The 23280-nt window shown below is 40.5% G+C and overlaps 1 protein-coding gene across 1 annotated transcript in view; it reads left to right on the top strand.

The window, feature by feature from the left end:
* Positions 1-1577: 1577 nt before the first annotated feature.
* The window catches only part of KIAA1217 (KIAA1217 ortholog), a 176256-nt gene continuing 154553 nt past the window's right edge, over positions 1578-23280 (top strand). Inside the window, 2 exon segments of the mRNA XM_030943482.1 lie at positions 1578-1807; positions 6808-7094. Of these exon segments, the coding sequence (XP_030799342.1) occupies positions 1738-1807; positions 6808-7094 (357 nt within the window). The 5' untranslated portion in view covers positions 1578-1737.

Genomic DNA, 23280 nt, shown 5'->3' with positions numbered 1-23280 from the left:
GGTGAATGTAAATTGCAAGAGGCTTATTGTGATTGTCCAGACTTTGGAAAACCTCGGTGTTAAAGGTACATTCCTTCATATCACAAAAGAAACATCAGATAAGTGGGATGGCTGGCCATCACTTCTCCTCCTAAAATAGTCCACAATCAGAATGAGCAGGAGGAACCCAGGGCCAGTAAAAACACTATTCTAAATAAAATCACACTATTTTCTTTATAATTGCAGGGCAACTATAGGAGTATTCTGCTGGGAGCACTGTACTGCAGACCTTAAATAGCAGTGCTAATGTTTAAATTGTATTTTCATTTTTTCTATGTTTTCCATGTCAGATTTCTGGGACTTTTGCCAGGTTTTAAGACCATATAGAATTAGTTGTTAAAAAGGAACATAAATATTTCTGAAGTGCTAGAGAATATGTATGTCTGATCTAATGAACAATAGTTTTGTTCATTTATCAATTGTTCATTGTAATTTACTCAAAAGCCTTTTTTTTTTTTTTTTGACTGGAAGTGAGAACACAGGAGCATGAGGAGAGTGATCCTCCTAGAGCTTCTGTACTGAATTTATATATACACAAAACATTTCTGTGTTCAATAATCAAAGTAGACAGGATGACATTTCTGCCAGATCGAGATGTAGACGGAAATGTAGGGGAATTTTCCTAGCCTGTCTGGACTGGGTAGTTGAGAGGTCATTGCAAACAATTTGGCTGATGTTATATTGAAGTCAGAATTGAAGAAAACTTGGAAGACCATATCATACTAGGTCTGTTTAAAAAGACATGCAAGATACTGCTACCTGGTGCTGGAGTATAAATTTAAGTGAGAAATTGCCTATTTCTATTAATATCTCAGTTTTCGTTCTTAATCTAATTCAGAAGTTGTCTGTGGATAAACTTTCTGGTCTTGATGCTGTAACTCAACACTAAGTTTGTTCCACCATCTCTGACTCAGTGTTATGATTTGGATAGACTAAATCAGTCTGATATTCTCTGCTAAATCAGCACATGTGGCATCTGCTGGAATCTGTGGGATTTGATCTCATCCTTCTGAGACAGACTATTTTTTTGCCTTGCAGCCTGGTAGATCTATTGATTTTCATGCAGGCTGCTGGCCTCTGATCTGCCAAAAGAGAATTAGTTACATGTTTCTATATGTTTTGCTACCGAGGCTTCGAAATCCTTCTTAACCCAAGTCCCTGCTTACATATTGCTACCATTCATTTTTATTGGCTTCGCTAAAGCTGAATTCCTGTATCTTGATTTTTCCCCAATTCATTCTCCGAGCGGCTTGAAAGAATCCAACTGAAAACAAAACCTCAAAGAGTTTATATAATGAATTACTTTTAAACTAGACGCTAAAAAAGACAGAGGAGCATTTATCAGGAATGTTTGTGGGCTTGGTGGTTATGAGCTTAAAAAAAAAAAAAATACCGTGTGGAAAGGCTTTTGTCCCATGACAGAGATTTAAAAGGCTGCGGGTTCGGATTCCAGCGGAGGCTCAGGCCTGTAATCGCGTTGGAAATGTTGCCTCTCGCACGGCGGCGCGGCTGCGGCGGGGCGCGGGCCGGCTAGGGGCGGCGGCGGGGCCGTCACCTGCTGGGGCCGCCCGGGGCTGGGGCTGCGCGGGGGCTCCGCGCCGCCGGCCCTGCGCTTCCTTCCTCCTCCCGGCCCGGGCTGGCCGTGCGGGCGCTGCGGCTCCAAGTTGGAGACGGGAGCTTGTGCGGTAGGCAGGGACAATGGAGGAAAATGAAAGCCAGAAACTTGAGCTGTGCCTGGCTTGCCCAGCAGACAGCAGGCAGACGAGGGGTAAGTAAGCGGCGATATAAGTAAGGCAAAGATGGAGTTACGTTTAAGCATGTCCCTGGTTGCTGCTTTATATAACTGGAGGCAGAATGCATGGAAAAAACAAATCTTTTTTTTCTTGTACTAATAGCTCTGCTGTGCACATTTCCCTAACACTGAAACTTTGTGAGTGTAACTTTCTCTTTGGAGAGATTTCTGTGCGCCCTGCGAAGCCGGGGTCACGCTGCATGGCTGTCAGGGATGCGGGATCCTGCCGGTGCGGAGGCTGAGCTGGGAAAAGCGTGCGCCCTTCCCTTTAAATGCTCTGCCAGCCTCAGTTATGGCAGAGAAATAGCACTTCCTTCCTAAAAGTGGGTTTGAGCTCATCTTTACCTCGGGGTGTCTGTTAAAAGAGGGAGATCCACGGCAGATTGTGACAGGGTTAGTTTACTTTGAGTGAAACCACTGGGGTTTGTTTTGGAGCGAAGCCAGGACCGTCTAAGCGGGGTTTCTACGGCGCTCTGCCGCTATGCATTCACACATTCACTGCTGCGCTATCTATTTCCTAAAAAGTGAACGAAAAGTATTTCCTGGAGAATTCTACATGGGCCATTCCATGTGAAACATAACATTTAGGTAGCCTGACAAACACCTAATCTAATCTATATCTGTTTTAGTGTTTGTGGGACACCTGTGAACATTCCCATTTCCTGCATGTTGTATTCCTCAAAGACACTTCAGGAGAAGTGTTACTGTGCTTCTACAATAGTTCGTGTGGTTTAAAGAAAATCACACAAGTTTATGAGTATGGAATGCCAACAAATAGTGTATTAGAAATGTAGGAAGAAAATAAATGCTCTTCTTTTTTTTTTTTCTTTTTTTTAATTGGGTGTTCATTAATTGATAGATTCTCTTTTGAATTATTTTTTAAGTAAAATTACTGAGCATTGTGAGTAACCTCTGTCTGTGTATGTTTATGTTTAGTGGGACGGAAATCTTCAAGAATGTGTCTGACTAGGGAAAAAACTGCCTTCAGTAACACATTTTTTCTGTAGGGGTTGTATGAAGCTGCCTCAGATACATGTGGAGCTAGGAAAACAGAGGGGTGGCCAGACTGATTCTATGGTTCCCAAAAATGTTGAGTGCTGAAAGCTCGTAACCAAATGCAGTAGTTTTGGCCCCTATCCAAAATTTGCATTGGAAAGAGAGCTAATTGTAAAGACAGTGAAGTAAATTAGAACAATTCCAAATAATATCACATTTACTGCTAACATAAATGTAACAGAGGTTGGTTTGACTCATGCTGTTAAATCCATATTCTTTTTTAAAATGTTAGTATTGAATGGGGTTCGCTTCAAGGCTCAGTTTCAGAGTATCAGTATGAGTCAGGTCCACACTTGTTCCTTTCTGAAATTATTCTGAAAATGTTCTTTTCTCATGTCACCTGGCTTGCAAAACAGGACTATTAAAATCTTCATAGCATTTAAAGTAATGAAGCAAAGTGACTTTCCTGACCTTTGTAGACTTCATGGAGGGTGTGACTTAAAAGAATTACATACCAGGACATTATCAAAGGACTTTTTTATTTTTCTATTCTTTTTCTCCTAGCTCACAGCCATTAATCTGTCATGATAATCTTGCTGCTAATCCTAGACATACTCCCTCTACACTGCAGACCTGGGTCTTTACTGGAGTAATGGGTGATATTGGTGATGTTAAGAAATCTTGAAACTTGTTTTCAGATTAGAAAAGCAAATCAAGTGTAAGAGTTACTCGTGCCTTTGGATAACCAAATTCCTTCCTGTCAATCAGCAAGTCTTGCTTTTAGTTGCCCTCTAGACTTGCTGCTTTATTGAACAGAAAGACCTTTAACTTTTAGCTTCTGAAAATGAGGGAGGGAGAGAGGAAGACAAGCTTATCTCACACCTCTGTGTTTTCTACTGCCTTCTCTTCGCTCCTTTCCCAAGGAGGGTACTTGCATAATTTATCCTTTTCCTACTCTTAGCATTCATCTGGGAACCATCACATGATGTTTCACACATTTCACAGTTATCTGTAGAGATTGATTTGCTAGGTCTATTATCTTCACTTGGAAGATATGGAAGGTTTACCCACTATGTTATTGAGCACTCCAAAATCCAGAAAATCTCTCTATTTTTCCTCCCTATAGCACTGTGGCAAACCCAGCATCTGTGCAACTTATGTGTCTCGAGATCCACAGGGGAGTTTCAACAGCCCAGTGCTCAGCCCTAGGCAAGTGACCATGAAGTCACTTATCCCTGTCCAGAAAGTGGTCCAAAACCTTTTTTTTCCAGCAGCTAGTAGAGAAAAAACCCATACTGAAACACAATAGATTTTAGTTTGCAAAGAAAGTAATTTGCTGTAATGATGCAGGATCAGGATCTTGCTGGATGCCCAAGTCAGCTTTCTGGCAAGATGAGGAATTAGTTTGCATAGTTTACATTCCTTTCTTTTCGCTGGTATTTATGCAGTATTTTCCAAATATATGAACGAAAAAATAAGAGACTTTGTTGATCTTTCTAATACTGTATAAGAAAAGTATGTTATTTTTGATTCCTTTTCAAGGTTTCACCTAATAACAAACAGTGGTAAAACATTTTACTTGATATGTCTCTTTATGTGCAAATAATTAGCTCTTTCTTAAACTACTGAAATGACAGAAGTGCAGAGTAGGGAAAGACTTTGCATGAGAGAGATTTAGGACCCAAAATACACACTTATGAGTTCTGGGTTGGGCTTGTCAGCACAGGTTTACCTACCTGCCTTCTTGAGGAAGTGCCTGCCATCACTTCAGTCATTGAAACTGCTGCTCTGACCGTACTTTGAGGGCTTATACCAAATTGCTGCACTCAGTCGCCTGAGCTCATGCTGACTCCCTCCAGCTCCAAGAAAATCCCTTATTTTATGGCTGTGCCTTTTTTCCAGCAGCTTGAGGGATATAAACTCTAGGCTCTTGGCACAACAAATTGAAGATGGTAAATTCCATCCAGCCCCAACCGTCCCATGTAAAATCCATCGGAAGGACTGTGCAGCTTTCAGAAACTGTTTTCACTGAGTGTATCTGGAGTAGCCATACTGGCTTCTTGCAAGCAAAACTTTCCTGTTTGCCATTTTTCTCAAACAAGCTCAGTGTACCTGGTGGCTCATGACTTTCCAACAAGCAGAGAAGGATGGATGTTTCTTAGTTGAGTTGTGTTGGAAAAAGTTGAGTGCATGTGTGTTTGTACACGAAAGTGAGGCTGCTGCTCTGGAGGTTTAACCAGGATTGTGCTGCTAAGAAGGTCTTAGAAGGTGCTGTGAAGACCGCAGATGACACTTTGCATCTGTGTAAGACTTCCCTGTGAACCAAACCTGCTTGCAAAGTTGTGTCCAGATCTGTGCTCATCAAACCATGGTGTCACCTGCAGTCTGGGCCCCTGTGCCTGCATCTGCTTTCAGGATAGGTTTCCAGGAATGCAAACAAGAGGGCATTGTGGAACATTTTGGAGCCCTTGAACAGTATAGGGAGTTTACAGAAACATGCAGTCTTTGAGGACCGTCCAGGGCCAAGTTCTGTCATGAAACCCAAGGAAATGGATTCCCTATGTGAGCTGGTGGGACATCCAGCAGCGGCTCCACCATTGGAGGATTTGCTTTATTACTGGGGCTTGAGGTTCCATGGCACATGGCAGGCAATTGACAGTGCACACCAGAAAGCTGAGAAATCTTCAGCATAAAATCTTGAGGCAGCTGGTGTGCCTACCACACGCAGTGTCAGAATGAGTGACTGAACCATAAAAAAAACCTAGTAGGTGCCTGTTTCCAAGCAGTGGTACTGTATAATGGCAGCACGTGGGCAAAAGGGGCTCTGAGGCAACAAGTGTGAGACAGAGAAAAAAAGATTTATTCAAAATAGGTAGAAGAAGGAGCCCCCTGCTCCTGGGGAGGTGCTGGGAAGGGTTAACACTCAGGGGCGTCTGAGTTTGAGTCTGTCTGGTAAAGAGGAGGAAGGCCACATAAGACTTGGAGAGGCCTTTTCAGTACTTCAGGTTTTTGTTAGTTTTTGGTTGTTTTTTTTTCCTTTGCTGACAAAGGAGTGAGGGGTTTTTTCAAAGGTATTAGGTAACAAGGCTCCAGTCTACAATTTTTTGAGCACCAGAGGGTTTATGTTACAGAGTTATCTGAAGATAAGCCAGCACTTACATACCCACAGTGTCTGCCTATCTCTTTACAAATGTTGTCGTGGTCTTTGGTCTTAAAGTAGATTTTAAAGTAGTAAACTTTATCTGAGGGTTTTTTTTTTCCTTTTTAGATCCCACAGAACTTGCTTTTATTGTATTTCTTAAGAAATGGTTTATGGAAAAATGATGTAGAATTTTCCAGCCTGCTGTCCTGAGACATATAAAATCTGAGGGAGATCCGTGAAATTTAAAACCAGACCATAGTGAAAAATCAGGAAAAAGAGACTCCCAAACCCTCTTGCTATTTCCTAGGTGTTTCAGAACATGCTGAAAACACACTGAAAAAAAAGATTAAGGATGATAAATCTGCTCTGTCAAAGGAATTTTTATCAGTTTGTACCCTGAAATATAGTAGTTAGGGGGCCATTAAGTGTACTGGACCCTATTGAAGAAATCTGTTTCTTCTTGTAGAAAGCATCCTGTAGATCTTAAAGGTCAGGGAATAAGGCCCTTGTCAGATCTTCTTTTCAAGTCACGTAGGTAAAGTTGGTATAAAAGGAACATCCACTTTAATGATACTCACTTTTCTGTGAGGCAATACTGCAATTGTGTGATAGAAGTAGATAAGTATGTGCATAGCTTATATAAGGGATTATTTCTGGGCCACTTACTATGATATGTATATGCCTAATGATGCAGAACATGCCATTGCATACTGCCAGACTTTTAAAAGTACCTAGCTTTCATATCAATCTTTTTTCCCATTTTGCTACTAATGTGAATGTTGGTATTAAGTTTTTATAATACAAACTATGTTTGGTTTTGGTTTTTGTTTCTTTGCAGACCAGGCAAAACCCAGTTTGCATGTGACATCACTGGACGATGCAGAATGTCTCCGATCTAAAGAGCTGCTTTCCTCCCCGAGCAGTCACACCTCTCCCAGCTCAAAGCCCACCCGCAACATCCCTCGGAGACACACTGTAGGTGGCCCTCGCAGTTCCAAAGAAATACTGGGAATGCAAACCTCAGAAATGGACAGGAAAAGAGAGGCTTTTCTTGAGCATCTGAAACAGAAATATCCCCACCATGCCACAGCAATAATGGGACACCAGGAGAGATTAAGAGATCAGGTAAGGAAGTCAAATTTCTATCGTGTGTGTTTAACGGTCCTTATAACTCCTACAAAACTCAGTGTTGCCTCATTACAAAAGGTGAGAATGTAACAAAACATGAAACAAATTTTTGGATGTGGCCTGTGATTCAGATGTTGCCTTGAAATTCAAAGAAACGAAATAAATCTGTTCAGTATTACCTTGGAATTGTTTGTTGAAATTGACATTTCTGAAGAGCTTTTCCCTTTTTTTAGAGCATATGCAGAGAAATAAGTGAAGGTGAGACTCTTGATCTTAGTATATGAGTCTCAATCTACTTTTCAGAGCTAAAGGGAAAATATGTAACAGCTGCTGACTTCTGTTACACTTTGAGTATTGGCACTGCTGCCTGGGAGAAAAGAAAATACCTGCAGAGTGTGTCTTTATGCTTTAGCTGGCTCTGTTACCCTTTCATTTGGTTTCTTTTCTATTTTTGAGTTTTGTAATGCAAACAGAGCAGACTTACCCATAACTGTCTGCCTCCTCCAGGGAGCTTTGACACCCACATTCGTCTGTCAGCAGCATACCTGAGGGTGGTGTGCCTCTGCCTGCAGCTGCTTCCCAGCAGCCAGCAGTCCATGCAGGGTCAGAGGGGAGGTGACACGCTGATGTATCTCTCAGAGCAGGTGGAGGCTGCCGGCACGCCGACCTTCTCAATTCAGAGACTGCCGTGCAAGGATCTCTGCCTAACTCTGGGCTCTGATTTTGGGTGCAATAACAGAGTTTAATCTGTTTGGGCAATCTATCATTTATTCCATAATTAATTTTTTTTTTCAGTCAAGCATCAGAATTTGGAGTTTGGTCTAAAAAATCTTGTGCTCATTATTCTCGGTTTAGCAAATGATTGACAGCAAGCCTTTTTGTAGGAGCTCATTTGCCTTAGTGGTTTATAGGTGTTGCAGCACTAACAGCAAATTAAGTGTAAATAAGGAATAAAAATGAGTTGGAAAAACATTGTACTCTGTTATGGAAGCTCTTAGTGAATTCCAAGCTTCTTTGAAGCTTTGCATATTTGTGAGGCTTTGAAGATCAGACTGTTACAGGTTTAGAAAGATTGTAATTTGTTAACTCACCCCTAGAACTTCTCTTTTACAGGGTCTCTAGAGATCCCAGGTGCTATCACTGTTAGAAACCATCTGTGTCCAGCTAAAATTGCTGCAAGACTTCAGCTCTAATGAGGATGATCTATTCCTCATTTTTAAACAGTTTTACTCCTTTCTTTTTAAAGTCTTGACTTTTTTTCTTCCCCACTTATCTCTTCCATGAACTTTAGTGACTGTGTGGAATGTGCTGGGTGGTGGATAAAGATAGCATACAAATTAAATAAAGGGGGTGGGAGGGGGGCGAAATCCAGAGATTAGATCTTTTGGAGTCATGTAAATATTTAGTTCCAGTGTTGCAGACACTGCAAACCTAGTTTGAACAGCCTACAGCATTACACCCTACACATTTTGTAATTTGAGCCTTTTCTGAAGGCAGTAAATTACAGAAGGAATGCAGTAACTGCTCTTGATATTTGTTTAAAATGTGTCTTCCTTGCTAATTTATTGATGGCAAAATTCATTCTCCTGCTTCTACTTTTTGGTGATTAGACAAATGTATTATATGTGTTGTGTGTAATGAGTTTTTTAACAATTTTAATTTTTAAAACAAAATAACTTTGAAACTACTATTAGAGCATCAAAATGTATTTCTTGGAAGTGGGAAATACTGAAGACCAGCCATTCAGCCTTACTTAAAAAAGTATAAACCGAACTAAAACCACATGAAAACATGCAGAAATAAATAACAGAAGTTGATTGTAAGAAAGTTGCTTAGTTGGCATGTGATGTATAACTGTCTGGCTCATCAAATGCAGCAAGACTGTGATGATCATAGCATTACAGTTCAGAGGGGGATTTTCTTACCAATTGTGTGTCTGTGCGCACACCCACATCTCAGTATTTGGTGTTTGTGTGTGTTTATATGTAACTGTATATGGATACACATAGGTATGTGTGTATAAATATATATATATACACACAGCTGTGTGTGTGTGCATGTGTGTGTATGTATTATGTGTGATTTCTTAGCCACTCCATGAATAAGACTATAGTATAATTTTGCCTTGAAGGGTGTATATGTATGTTTAGCATCCATGCTTCCTTTTTTGCACCCTTATATGTATGAGTGTGTAGCAGTGGTATAGAAGACAAACTACATGCACATGTAGTAGGTATGCATATGCAACATATACATGTATCACAAACAAAATTTGTAAGGTGTATGGGAAGACATGATTTAAAATGTCATATTTTAAATTAAAATATCAGAATTTATTTTCCAGGTTCCTTTCCAGATTCCTTTTTTCCCTCCTTACTTCTTCTGCTGCTCCAGTGTCTGGAAAGAGGCAACATTGTCCACAGTGGGAATTTCCACACTGTAGGACACCTATCAAGGATAGTAGTTAATGCAACACTGTTTTCTAATCTCTTTGTTAAATGGTGCAGCTGAAACATAAAATACCCCAGTATTTACAGTCAGGTAGCCCCTGGTGTGTGTGTGTATATATATATATATATATGTAAAATTTCTCTTCCAGGTTGTTTTAAACCCTGTCACCTCCACAACCAGTAGAAAATCAAGATTGGTAATTGTCTGGTTTCTTCTTTGTGGACATTGTTCTCTTGTCCATTTTAGCCATCATTATCTGAGTATGGCAAACTGACTCCTTGTTTGCAGGAAATAAACATCAGGGCAAAAATATTATATATGCTGTCACATCCTACTGTATCACTTCCACCAGCAAGGGCAGCTGAATATTGTCTGCATCTTCCACTATGTGCTAATGGTTTCCTCCAGGCTTCATTTATTCAGATAAATACCTCCCTGGATGTGCCTCCTGAGGACCCAATTCTGCTCCTGATAATCTGCCACAAATCAGAAATACAATCATGGCCAGGTAAAATGCCAGCAGGGATTACTGATGGTTAGCTAATGTGATGACCTGAAACCTCCCAGCTGTGCACACAGACCATTTCTCCTCTGAAGGTTTGTTGCCTTGTTTGTGATAGCCTGTTCTGGAAAGGAAAGCTCACAGAGGCAGGGGCCATCTTTATTTGCACAAGGGGCTTGAGATATTGCAGCCAGGCAGATAGCCTGTAGCTAAGCTGCTCTGTGGTAAACTGGAGCGCGACTTTGCAGCAGCCTGGGGGAGTGCAGACACACCTTGTGTGCCCCAGCACAGGAGAATGCAGCACCCCATGGCCACATCTCTGTGACCCACAGCCGAGCAGCTCGCCCTCTCATTGCAGCTTTTCCCCCTTCTAAGATGAATCCACAGCTGGGCACCAGAGCTCCCTCCACCTGGAAGCCTGTAAAGCCAAGGAACAATTTTTACTTTTTTTTTTAGGCAATGCAAGTTTCTGCAGGAGATTTAAATGCATTACCTCTGCCAAGGCTGTCTCACCTGTGGTAATGAAAGGAAGGTGCTAATGTAATCCCCAAGGAAGTTAGGGGGAAAAAAAGCAAGAAAGAAACAGTCTGGGATATCTTCAGTTTCAGACAGTGTGAATCATCTTCTGTGGAGCTCATGGAAGGACATGGTCACTTGCTTAGGAGAGGCTGACTCTGGTCAGCAGAGTAGGAAAGCAGGAACAAGTGTAAAAGCTAAGTCTGTAGCTGCAAACATGAAAAGGAGTTAGCAATTAAGAGGTTAAAATGCTAACCTGGCAATGGGAGGGGGTAATCCCTGCTGTGAACCTGTTTTACAAGTCACCTCTAAAAAAACCTTTCTGAGGGGCAGAGAACAAAAATGAATGCGTAGAAGTTTTTCTGAGCAGGAGCTTGTGAGCCTGGGGTAAGAAAGTGAGCTGGAAGAAGTTTGCCACAGCTTTCTTCAGTTTTTGTTTGACTAGGAAATAGGCTGGGAGGTGTGGAAGGGTCAGGAGCAGCTCTAGTGCTTCAGGCAGTGCTCCGTGAAGAAGAAATTTTCTTGGCAAACAAAATCAGATTTCAATCAATTAAAAACAAAACTCAAATCCTTCCGGTGCCTTTGCAGGGGTGATTGCCTAGAAAATGGTGGTTTAGGGGTTTTTGTTGTGTTCATTTAGATCTGAACATGACAGGTAACTCTGGCATCTGGGCAGGTGTGGCTAAGGTTACCATGGAGATCCATGATGTCATGCTTGATAGAGCATGTCAAGACAGCTAATCTAACATGTAGATGTTCAAAAAGTCCCATAGGCCAGGACTAAGCTTTATGCAAATAACAAAGTTACTCTGCAAAAGGGCGAAAGAAAACACGGCTGAGATATGGCGTGCGCTCTACCTGGCAGCTTGAAAGGATTATTACAGATTTCATCATAAATTAAAACTTTTGGAACTAAAAGAAGAGGATTTCAGACCGTCTCTGGCCTCACCTGCGGGATCTCACATTTCGGTAAATAAGCCTCTTTCTGTTTCTGCCCTCGCTGTGAAAAAATGCTTTTGAAATCCTGGAGTTTGCTTCACCATGTTCCTGCTGGCAGCAGGATTGAGTCAATAAAGCAAGTTTTCTGGCAGGGCATGTTCCCTTTTCTCTTTCAAAAATGAGTTCTTTATTGAATGAACTAAGAATTCGGAATTATTTGAAAGGCATTGTAATGTATCATGTTGATTATATGAATCATGCTGCAAAAATTTCCTAGGTAGTGTTTTGGAGGAGAAACTAAGAATGGAGACACTGTATTTATTTGTAGATTATTGCCAGATGTCTCTCCTTTAACTGTTAAAATAGAGCCCTAAAATTATAACAGCATTTATTCCAGGATTTGATATCTGTTAAAATACCGACGTTTTTTGTTTTTTAAATTAATTACAGTATCAGTTGGTTAAACTGACTTTGAATGTATGTTTTGATATCATAGGTAACGTTTGAGCACTTCTTAATAGATTTTTTTCCTTGGGTAAAAGTACGTTAGTAGAGGATAAACATATTCGGAGGTGAAAGTCGAGCAACAGAAAGGCTATTGGGACTTTGGGATGTGAGGTATAAACAAAAGGGGATACTTTTAGTCCCTCTGGAGGGACAGTAAGCACCTTGTGTTCTTAGTTGCAGCCACTTTCATGCTCACATCAGCCAGAGCAGATCAAGTAAACAGCAGTAGGTAAGGGATGGCTGGCATGGTGGGATGTGGTAACGGGAAACTGCGTTGGGGCTGCAGAGTCCCCTTGGTTCAGGTGGCTCAGTATGGAATGGAAATGGGAATGGAAATGGTCTGGGTAGGAACAATGCCCAAGCTTAAAAATGTGAAAAGAGAAAAATAGTAATGTTCTACCTAAGGCTACTGAGAGATATAAACTGGAGAGAAACTTCACTTCCATGTAGATCCTCTGTAGGTTTTAGGGAATGAGAGGGTTGCAGAATATGGTAAGCACATTGTTTCATTCCAGGTGAAAAAAACAGGGTATAAAGGTTTTCTGATATTCTGCATTGCTTGATTAGACAAGGTTAAATAAACATTTTTTGGAATGTGTAGTGACTTTTAAAGTGAGAGAATTGAAAGCACTGCAAGTGAAGAAATCACTTCAAAAACTGATTTCTTTTTAGTCTTAACTCTTTTGCTTTTACACCCAGTTATATCTTGAGTTATTAATGGGAATTTTTTAGAATTCATTTGAATTTAACCTTTCTCCCAGACTCTGAGTGTTAGTTATTTAGTACTTGCTTATGTACAAATAACAATGTGTAAAATAAACTAGCATATTTTGTGTTCATTACACTGTTGCTGGTTGATGCCATGGAATCGGGTAGGGAGAAATTGATTTAGTGTTAATGCTGCATGAACACTTCTTTGGTCTGTGCAAGTTAAAAAACAGAGTTAAAAATTACATTCAGTTTTAAAATGTGAAGAATGTCACTTTAATCTGGATATGCTGCAAATTTTTCTAGTTGGGAATCCATTTCATTGAATTACCACTTGGTTTGCATACTGCTCTACTTAACGTGTCACCAAAAAATGCCTGTTCATGTGTGAGAAGTCAGGGTCACGCAGCCAGAACATGCTGTTCTGTTGGCATAGGTTGTAGGTTTTTGTGTGGAGGAAAAGTAAAGTTTCAGAAGTTGTTTGAGGAGGTTTCTGTGAGTTCCTGTCTCCTCTCCACCAATGGGCACTGCTTCCCTGCCCGAGTGAGGCAGCAGTTCCCCATTGTCCCTGGGCAGTCTGATCAAGCAGAGCGCGCTGAGGAAGGGGGACCTCCCCAGTGTCCACACGTGTCCCCTGTCTCACCTACAGCTGGTGCAACAATTTATTGCTTTCAGGGCCGCCCTAAGTTAGGGGCAACTGCTCGTATTTTACACTGTTACAAGCACCTAAGAAAAGCAATGAAAATGAACATATGCGACATGATTACGAGGTTAAATCTCTGCTGGATTCCAAGCCCTTTGCTTTTGTTTATGGAAGGACATGAGATGACATGTCCATTTGTTTTGAGTTGAAACATGCTCTTTAGCCCCCAGATAATGCTGTGATTGCAAGATATTTAAAAATAGCTTGATAGATAAATGAACAAAGGGCTGGTTCATTAGCAAAGTAAAGTGGATTTACTTTGTATTCACTCAAAGTGAAAATGCTGAGGAAGAATATTCCTAATAGAATGTCTCAGTGGAAAGTCTTTCAATTTTACCCTCTAGTTTATAAAAGTAAGGCAAACTATTAAGGTACATATTAAACTACTAGCCCTAAGGTATCTCTAGGAGTAAATGAAGTTTAACTAGATTGTTAATACTTGCTTTGATAAATATAAGTTTCTTCATTTATATCTATCAGTTAAAAGTAATTTGAAAAGCTGGGGGTTTTTTGAAAAAGCAAACAAAACAAAGCTGCAAAAGGACTAATAAAGCAATTCCTTTTCTTTTTCCTTCCCTCCCCCATGCAAACCACACACCAGTGCAGTTACTTTGCCCCAACAGGATTAGTAACTTTTTTCTGTGGCAACGCCTCTGCATTTCAAATAGCGTGTACTGTTTGTAACTCATAAGTCCCAGGTAGTTGTTTGTACTTACCTTTGTTCATGTGAATTTTGTACATATATTTTTCTAATCTTATTTTATGACAAGCAAAAGTATTTTTAGAATGCTTTGTATTCAGTTGACTGTGTAAATGCCTGCAGTGATCTTGTTCCAGTACCTGTTGTTAAATCCAGTAAGGAATCTAGGACTTTGGTATCCCTTAAAGCATATTTCAGGCAGCTGCCTTCAAAAGTGTTGCCCATGGAAACCTCTCCCAGTTATTGTAGACACCTGAGATTTCTTAGGTTTCAGAAACTCAAGCTTTTCTGGCCCAAAATGTCCTGAGGCATTTATAGGTGTGTTTTTGCACATACTCGGTTTAGCCCTTGTTCTTTCTGGATTCCTCTGTCGATGACTGCCAAAAGCTGCACCAAAACAGCCAGCAGGGCCCTGCCTGGGGGATGGGTTCAGGGCAGCACTGCCTCCTTCAGCAGTGGTGGGGAGGAGTGCCTGCACAAAGGGTGCTTTGCCACTGCTTCCTCTTCCAACTCTGCTTTTAAACCAAAGCACCTCCAGTTGCTTCCTGCCCAGCTCAGGGGTGAGCAGCATGGGAGGCATCCTCAGGACACCATTCCAGGTGGGGCTTGTCTGTGATCCCTAAATCCCAAAATTAATTTCAGTCCCCTTATTTACTTAAGAGAGCACAATAAGTCTGTGACAGAAGTGATAATGAAGACCTGCAAGCTCTGGTCTTTTGGCCATGCTGGTTTTGAGCAGGTGTTCTCATTTGGCCACAGTTCTGAAGGTGTGCTACAGAACGTGTGAGGAGCACTTGTCTGGCAAATGATCACAGCCAGGCAGAGGTGTTGGGTGAGGGCAACAGGTTAGTTGGTGTTGGTGCTGAGGTGACAGTGTCATTCCCTAGGTGACCTGTGATTAGCCTCAGAACTGGTGAATTTGCTGTGTCCAAAAATCATTTCCCTGCAAATGGTTGTGAATATGCTTGGGTTGTTCTTGTTACAGCTGAATAGTCCTGTTAGCTTCTCACTGGGAAGCACTTGTGTGCTATTTGCACATTGTCACTTGGGATGGGAGCACATATTGATGTCAGTCATTAGCAAAGTAAATGCACCTCTGGACTAGTGCTACCGCTTTACAGCATTTTTCAGTTGATTTTCTAACAAAGGCAGATTGCACTGAAGTCACCTGATTAACTGGTTTGGTTTAACCATAATCACTGGGATTTAAATGTCTTTTCTGGGCTCAAATGGGAGAACAGGAGTAAATAAGTCAATCACTTATATACATATATTCCAATTTCTCTTCTCTTCAAATGAGTTGAGTATGCCAGGAAAACCAGTCCTGTTGTTAAAATTGCATCTAACACCTGTGACTCTGACAGCTGCCCCTGAGATATGTGTTTTTAATATTCACCCAGTCATGATAATAGTGCCAGTTCAGTAAATTCAGAATCTGCGGTATCAAGTTCTGCATCTTGACATAGCTAGTCAATGCAGGGACTTCCAGTTGGTCAAGGATCTTTTGAAGGGTCCTCTTTTGGTCTTGTGGATTTTTTGTCCCAGTTAGTACCTTTTGTGCTGCTGCATTTTGTGTGGCCCCTTGTGCAGGGGATTGTAGTGATTCCAGTTATTCACTAGGAGACTGCGGCCTTAGTAAGCATTGAGCAGTGCCATTTGTTTCAGTTTGGGTAAGATTTTTATTGGCTGATCAATACACTGCCATAGGTGTGCATCACTTTAAAAAAACACAAAGTGTAAAATTCAAAAGTAGTTACTAAACAGAGGAAGAGAGAAGCTATTCTCTTAGCTTATTTTTGGATTACAAAATCCAAAAGACCAATAATATGTTTTTCACTTTGAGTTCTGCCTCTTAAGGGCAATTTCTTAACACCTGTCAGGTGGTGGATGTGGGATAATCAGCCATTATGTATGTTCTGGTCTTTGGGAGTTACAGATTATTTTGTCCCACATCTGGAGATTCATCTTCCAAAATTATCTTCTTGCTAGTTGTAGGACTGGATCTTCCTGATACCTACATGAATGTCCAGTTCTGTTTTGTACTGCTGAATTCTTGACTATGTTAATGTCTCATGACTGAAAATTCCAGGGCTCAATTAAGTTTTAAGACTCTTTCAGCTTCTAAGGGATTTCTCACACATTTCTTACACATTCCTTTAATAAACTGTCTTCATTGCAATTATTTCATTCAAAAGAGCAAAACTAGTTTTACTTCAATTTCAATTAAAGCTAAATATTTCTTTGGTCTGAAGGGAGATATCTGTCCTTCAAGAAAGGAGGAAGGCAGCAAGAGGAAAATGTAAAGAGTGGAAAAACAGAGTTAAAAGGTTTTGGTTTTTTTCTTATTTGAAAGAAGTTGATTCTGATTTTAAATCCTACACGATATGTTCATTTCAGACACATTTCCTCCCAGATGAACAAGCAGAGACTTTTCCAATTTGCACCTATGTTGTGGGTATGTGGGTATCTAAAGTCTGGAAACAGACCTGCTGTCAATGTTTATGTATGAGTTTGGGCTTTCTTCCACTGTGCTTTGAAAGCATAATTTTAGCTGCATTTATTAATTTTAGACCTATTTTTAGTAACACAAAATACTATGCATCAGACTGTTGTAATTAGTAGCAAACTACTCACAAAAGAAACAAATATTTGACTTTGATTAGAATAAGTAAAAAGAAATATCACTTATTTCCCATTGGCTGAACAAATAAACCATTGCGTGACATTGGTTGGTTGATATAAATGAGAGGAAATATTGCTTGGAAGGAAGAATTATTTTTTAGGATAATGTAAAAAAACAACTTAAAAGTACACATGTAACATAAATGCTTCCATTTAAAAAGTGTACCCAAAAAATTAGAACATTTATAAAATTTCTTGTTGATCTAAACAAACTATTTCTTTTTTCTTTTTTTGATAGAGGTGATAATTTGAGTAAATTCTTGATCTACTTATATTTCTGTTATGTATTTCCCTAAAACTCTAAAGAAAAACCCACTCCAAAACCTCACAGATATTGTGTGCCAATTTCACTCTTTCATTATGGATATCACATGATCTTTATTTTTTTTTAAGCTATTTCTTATTAAAATTATTTAATAGCTTTGCACTAAACAGAAAACATTGTGTCAACATCTGCTACCCACGGATGTGGGAGAACCTCTGTGCTCTTAGAATGGGATCACCACAGTAATGCAATTATCATGATTTGTCAGTAACTACTGCAGTATTTTTGGGTTTTTTAGAGAATCTCAATTGTTCCAATTTGTTTTCAGCTGCTAGTCCAAGCTGCCATCTTTTTGGCTAATACCAATTCCAGCACTGGAAATACAGGCAGGATGGTGCCTTCTTGATGGGAAGTGTTCATGGGAATGCCCTTCTTGATGGGAAGTATTCATGGGAATGCCTTCTTGATGGGAAGTATTCAGATGCAGTATTTTTAGGTTTTTTAGAGGATCTCAATTGTTCCAATTTGTTTTCAGCTGGTAATTCAAGCTGCCATCTTTTTGGCTAATACCAAGCCCAGCACTGGGAATACAGGCAGGATGATGCCAGCCTCTTGCACATGTGGATGAGTGGGCCAGAGGAGGGTTTCTGCACCACACAGACCAAGGGACTCTGCTTTACCAGAGGCAATTAGTGTGGTGTCTGTCACTGGGGAATTTAAATGAGAACAGGATAGAAACAGCATCAAACCTTTGTGGAGGTCAGTGGAGAACCTCTCCCTTCAGAACATGGCAGAAGGGTGGGATGGGGTGGAGCAAGGAGGCGCAGATCACAAAAATGTTTTTCTTGGCCCTCGTGGTGCTGCTATTGATGTCAATAAAATGTTCCTGCTGACCAGGGTACAATTGGCTCAAACACCCAGCAGACTGCCTGACCGACGTGCTCTTCCTCTGATATCAGATGCAAGCATTTCATTTCTGGCTCATGTGTACTTCCCCTCTATTTTATTTTTACCAAGTGTTTTCCACACCGGACGTTGCAGCACCTGCTGCTGCCGCGGCACGCCGGGCCCGCGGCTCCCTCACGGCCGCAGCTGCCGGGCCCTGCTGCTCGGGCTCCGGGCCACGGGGCCTAATCCCGGCCTCAGCAGCTGCCTGCGTCCATCCCGAGCCTGGAACCCACGGCATGGGGAGTCAGGTTGCTTCCTGAGGCCGCTGAATGGCTTTCAGTAATGCAGCACTGCTGCAGAGGCCGCGTGTAATACTTGGTGTTGCTGTAAATATTCAAGATGCTCATGCTGAAATATTCAAGATATTTCACCACAGCATTAACTATTTGTGTTACTTTGATTGCTCTTTCATGTCTTACTGTACATGTGTTAGCCTCTTCCTCCATTGCTGAGTTGTGACCTCCTTGGTCTTGGGTATTAATCCTGTCACAAAAGGGAGTTTGCAGCCCATGTATTTGCTCAATCCCCACCCGTGTGCGAACACGCAGCCATGAGAAACCAGTATTTTTTATATGTGACTCATTCATCCACCCGGATGCGTAATGAAGTTGCACATCAGATGAGGCTCTGCCGCAGGTGCACACCTATGGAAAAGCTGCCCCAGGAGAAACAGGGACCTGTGCTGCTCCTGCTCCTGCCCTTCCATGCTGGTGGCAGTCTGCTACTGAGGAGATGGCTTTTGGGGAGGAGGTAACTCCTCGTGCTCCTGTGGCACAACCGAGAAGAAAAAGGAACTTCTCAGCTCTTTGCTGCTCCTCTGGTGATTCTCCTGCAAGCCAGGTACAGCTGTGGTTAAGAGCCATGGCTTTCTTCTGTGGGGCTTGTGTGAGAGTGGAAGCTTTTGGATAGGCTGTTATATTCAAAACATTGCTGCCTGTAAGAAGGAATGTCCTTAAGTCTTCATTATTATTATCCTATTGTCCATACATGTTTCTAGATTGATTTTGAGAGGTGCAAAAAACGTGACTTTGCTGCAGTAGTTATCAGATGTTTTCAAGAGGCAAACTGACAGCCTACCAAAGAAAGGGTTCTCTTTAACCATGTTAAAATGCAATTTGATTTTATCTCATGGTTTCAAAATTTGTCATGTGCTGTTCAAAAACCAAGATGCTTTCTTCTCTAATTACAGAGAATGTTTGTATGCAGGGTTTAATCTTCTTATGGGAAGTCTTCCAGGACTCTGGACTTTGTGGGCCTCTTCTGAATTGAAGGGTTAGGAAACAGTAGACTTGTACTCTGAAGATACTTGAGTAGTGAAGATGAGTGAGCTACTTTTTTCCTCATGTCTTCTCTTGCTTCTGCTGTAATATTTTGGGTTTGACATATCTTTTTTTCTTCCTGCTGTGACAGGAGGTATTGGTTTGTTTTAAAGATACTGTGAACTCAAAAGTTCAGTCTTGTTTCTGCATGACTTAAACCTGTCTAAGTTTCATTATTTTGCCAGGAATAGTTCCACTTACAACATGTTAGACAGATTTCTTTGTTGCTGTGGTATATAGGCAAAGCCAGCTTGGAATTTAGGGAAACTTTCCACAGTTTGTAAAAGGAGAACTAAGGAAATGAAGGAAAAAAAAAAGACTCACAAGTATTCAAACAGGTCCTTGTGAGATGCTTCCTATGTAGGGTTGGGGTTTTTTTAATGTGCTTTTGTGGATTTCTCACAATACCTATTAGTGATGTACTGTCAGAAAAGGGCTGAGGTTTTTGTGATGTATCACAGCAATGTGATTTTAGGTGTAGCAACTGGGGCAAGTAATTCTGAACTGATACCAAAGAGATTTTTGTTTGAAGTGATCAGTCTCTGTGATGACTGTAAGAAGATGCATAAACTTCTAGATTAGATTGAGTTGCTGTGTAGCCTTTTAAACACACCAGACTAAAACTAATGTGAGGTAAAATCTACAGAAGTATTGAGTCGCCTGGCAAAACAAGAGCAGTTTAGATAACCATTCAGTGGCTTATTGTGGTAAGATAAACATGGAATTCTAGGTATTTTCCACAATAAAAGAACTTACATGGTCTTTTGATCTGTACTTTCTTCTGCCACTTGTCAAACTTCCCTGGATACTGCCAAAATGTCTGTGCTTTTGTCATTGTCTCTCTCTCTCTCTCTCTCTCTCTCTCTTTTTTTTTTTTTATTTTAGGAACACAGTATTAGATTTTGAGAGCAGAATAGCTTTTCTAATTCCTAACTTCCTTTGCAAAAGCAGTCAGACAAAAGTTATCAAGCCTTTCAAGTGAGGTTTGTCTAGCCACTACTGCTTTGTTTTTCAGCTTATCTTCCCTGTGGTTTGAAAACTTTCTTATATGTCTGGGTTCTGTGATCCTTCAGAAGTCTTTTAAAATGCAGTCATAATTTCAAAATGTTCATTCTGCCTTCAGATACTTCCAGTGGAGACGAGGGCGATGATCTGGTTTTACTTACCTCAGTGTATGGCAGGGAGCTATGTTTGGAAACCTAATCCTACATACTGTTTGACTGCTCATTTAACCAGAACAGCCAGCCTGATTTCATATTGCTGTCTCTGCCAACCCACAAAATCACCTACATTTGTTCACCCAAATTCAGCAAAGCAGCTGAGTCTGGTGGCATTCTGTTGCAACAGCCAGATTTAAGTAATTTTATCTGAAATCCAGGAGGGAGGGAAAGTTGTAAGGAGGGAATAAGGGAATAAGAGTTGTAAGGAGAAGAAAAGCCTGGATGAGCCAAAGAGAATGTTTTGCTTTGAGTCCGTTCTAGGTGTGTTGGGTGTTGCACTGAAGAGCAAAATCATTAAAATCCTTTTGAAAACTAATGACTGGCACCAGTGCAAGGTTAACAGCATATTGTGGTATCATGCTCAGTAAAAGCACATAGTTTATCTTTTCCATGACTAGACTGCCTTGGTTCACAAATAAGAGGGAGAATTTCCAGTTTCCTTGTTCATAACAGACAGGTAAGCACTCAGAACCATAGCTCTGCTATTTGATCCCTTGAAAGCTCAGGCACCAAGAAGCGTTGCAAAGAACAAATTTGCCCAGACTCAGCCCATGCCATCTCTCTTATCTCTCCTGTCACCTTGTTCTCATCTAAGGGAAGAGGGATCAACCAGTTGTTTCTCATTTAGGCCCCTGCCTCAGACAAATTAGGCATGATGCTCAAATATCCCCCATGGAAGTGAAGGTGGTTGTCAGCAATGTAGAAAGGCACCGTTTTTCCCTACTGCCTTTCCTGAAAGCTCCATGTAAATACACAGGCAGTTGGTTTTTAATAACCAAGCTCTTCCTGTTGGAAGGTCTCAGTAAGTAGGAATATACAAACATCAAACTGACTTTGCTGTCCCAGGTGGGTGTTTGAGTTGACTGCTGTTCATTGAAGATGATTTCAAAAGCATCTGATTAAAATGTTAATACAAGTGCTGTTTTTCAACAGTATTTTTTTGGACTGATAATACGATTGCAATTTGCTTCTGTAAGTCCAAAGTGTACTGATTAAAAGAAAAATGATGCTGAGATCTGGAGACATTGTGGGAGTTGTACTTCTTTTCCTCAGTCTAATCCAAAACGACACAACCAAAACAAGTTAATATTTCATCATATTGGAAAATTTCTTAAATAAATACAGCACTATGAGCTCTGTTTGACATAAAGGAGAACAGCTACTATACTTCCACTTAAAAGAGAGGGAGGTATTCCTTCTTATCAGCAGAGCTATTTCTTTCCTGACAGTTTGTGCTGGTCAAAAAGGATAAGGGGTAAGATCACAGGCTACATAACAAGGCCTTTTGCCCCCTTTTCCATGCTTGGTAGGCTGAGAGTCAACAGGACAAAATCTTTATTTATTTCCCTGACACACTGCCTTGCTACTTCGCATGAAAGCGGTGCAGTCTTAATCTAGGGGGGTTTATACAGTTTGAGTTAATCCAACCATTAAGAAGCACATTGTTTAAAGATTTGCAGATACTATTTCACAGGCCAAAAAGCTTCTGAGAGTTTGTTCAGCCACAGTATTAGCTCAACAAAATTAGAGTAAACCATGATGTAGTTGCTTTGCTTTTTTTTTTTTTTCTTTTGCAGGGTATTTTTTTGTCTTCCCTCTTACATTACAGGTTGCCATAAATCATTTGTAGAGTACAGTGACCTTTACAGAAGTACTGCTAGTAGTAACTGCTTAGGGATCGTTGTCTTGATAACTGTAAAGAGAAGATTATTGTAGCAGGAAATTATCTGAATGATGAAAGATCAAAAAAAAAAATACAGATTCTTCCCAGCCTCAATCCTGGTAGAGTAGCCAGAGGTGTATTAGTCTCCAGTAGGGCTGGACTACCAGAACAGGTCATCTGCCATGGTTTTAGGCCTGATAAAGTTTCTACACCTCCTCCTCGAAATCTGAAATCAAGAGTTTGATTTACCTGTAGACACAGGCAGGGGAAGGTTCATACTCTGGATTTTTCCGTGCAGAAATTTCAAGGAAAATGAAATTTGGCTTGAGAATTGCTGGCCCTTGGGACTAGCACAGGGAGAAGCAGGTGACATTTAACATTTGAAGAAATCCATGGATTTCTTCCAAGTTTGGTAATAAAGTGCTTACACCTGGTTTTCCAGCTGGAGTTTGGTACTCAAACTTATTTTATATTTTTTGTAAATTTGTGGTGAAATGGGTTCATTTGGGAGGAGATAAATATAGCTAGAAGTTAAGACTTTTCATATAGAAGAATGTTAAATGTCATCTTTTGAACCAGTTCTTGGGAATATATTGGCAGGCAGCTTTTATTAAAGTTTTTCTTTTTAATGGAATCTGGACTTTGGTGAAGAAATTCATTCTGCTTAAGCTGCCAGCAATTGCAATACAATCTTTTGTCGTAAGAGTATGACATATTGTCCTAGTAGGTACACAGTATCTTGTTACAAAAGCAGAGTGTATCCCAGGCAGAAAGCATGTTTTAATATGGCATTATCTTTTGTTTCCTCAGTATTTCATCAATAAAATAGACAAAGAAGTTTGGCAAGCAATTCTGTAAAGATGTGAAGAGTGACATGTGAGAGAATGGTGATTTTACAAAGAAAATGACAAATAAAACAGGCAAGGAAAGATTTTAGTCAGATGTGCAAACATATCCTTTGGGTTGAGAGATAAAGCCAGAGGTAATGAACTGTCAGACCCAAGTAACCACCTTAGGAAATGTGCAGTGTTTGTGCACAGACAAATGTGTGCTCTGCTCC

Source organism: Camarhynchus parvulus, chromosome 2 (assembly GCF_901933205.1).
Source record: "Camarhynchus parvulus chromosome 2, STF_HiC, whole genome shotgun sequence".
NCBI lineage: Eukaryota > Metazoa > Chordata > Aves > Passeriformes > Thraupidae > Camarhynchus > Camarhynchus parvulus.
Note: the sequence above shows the minus strand (reverse complement) of the source record. Positions and strands in the feature narration are given on the sequence as shown.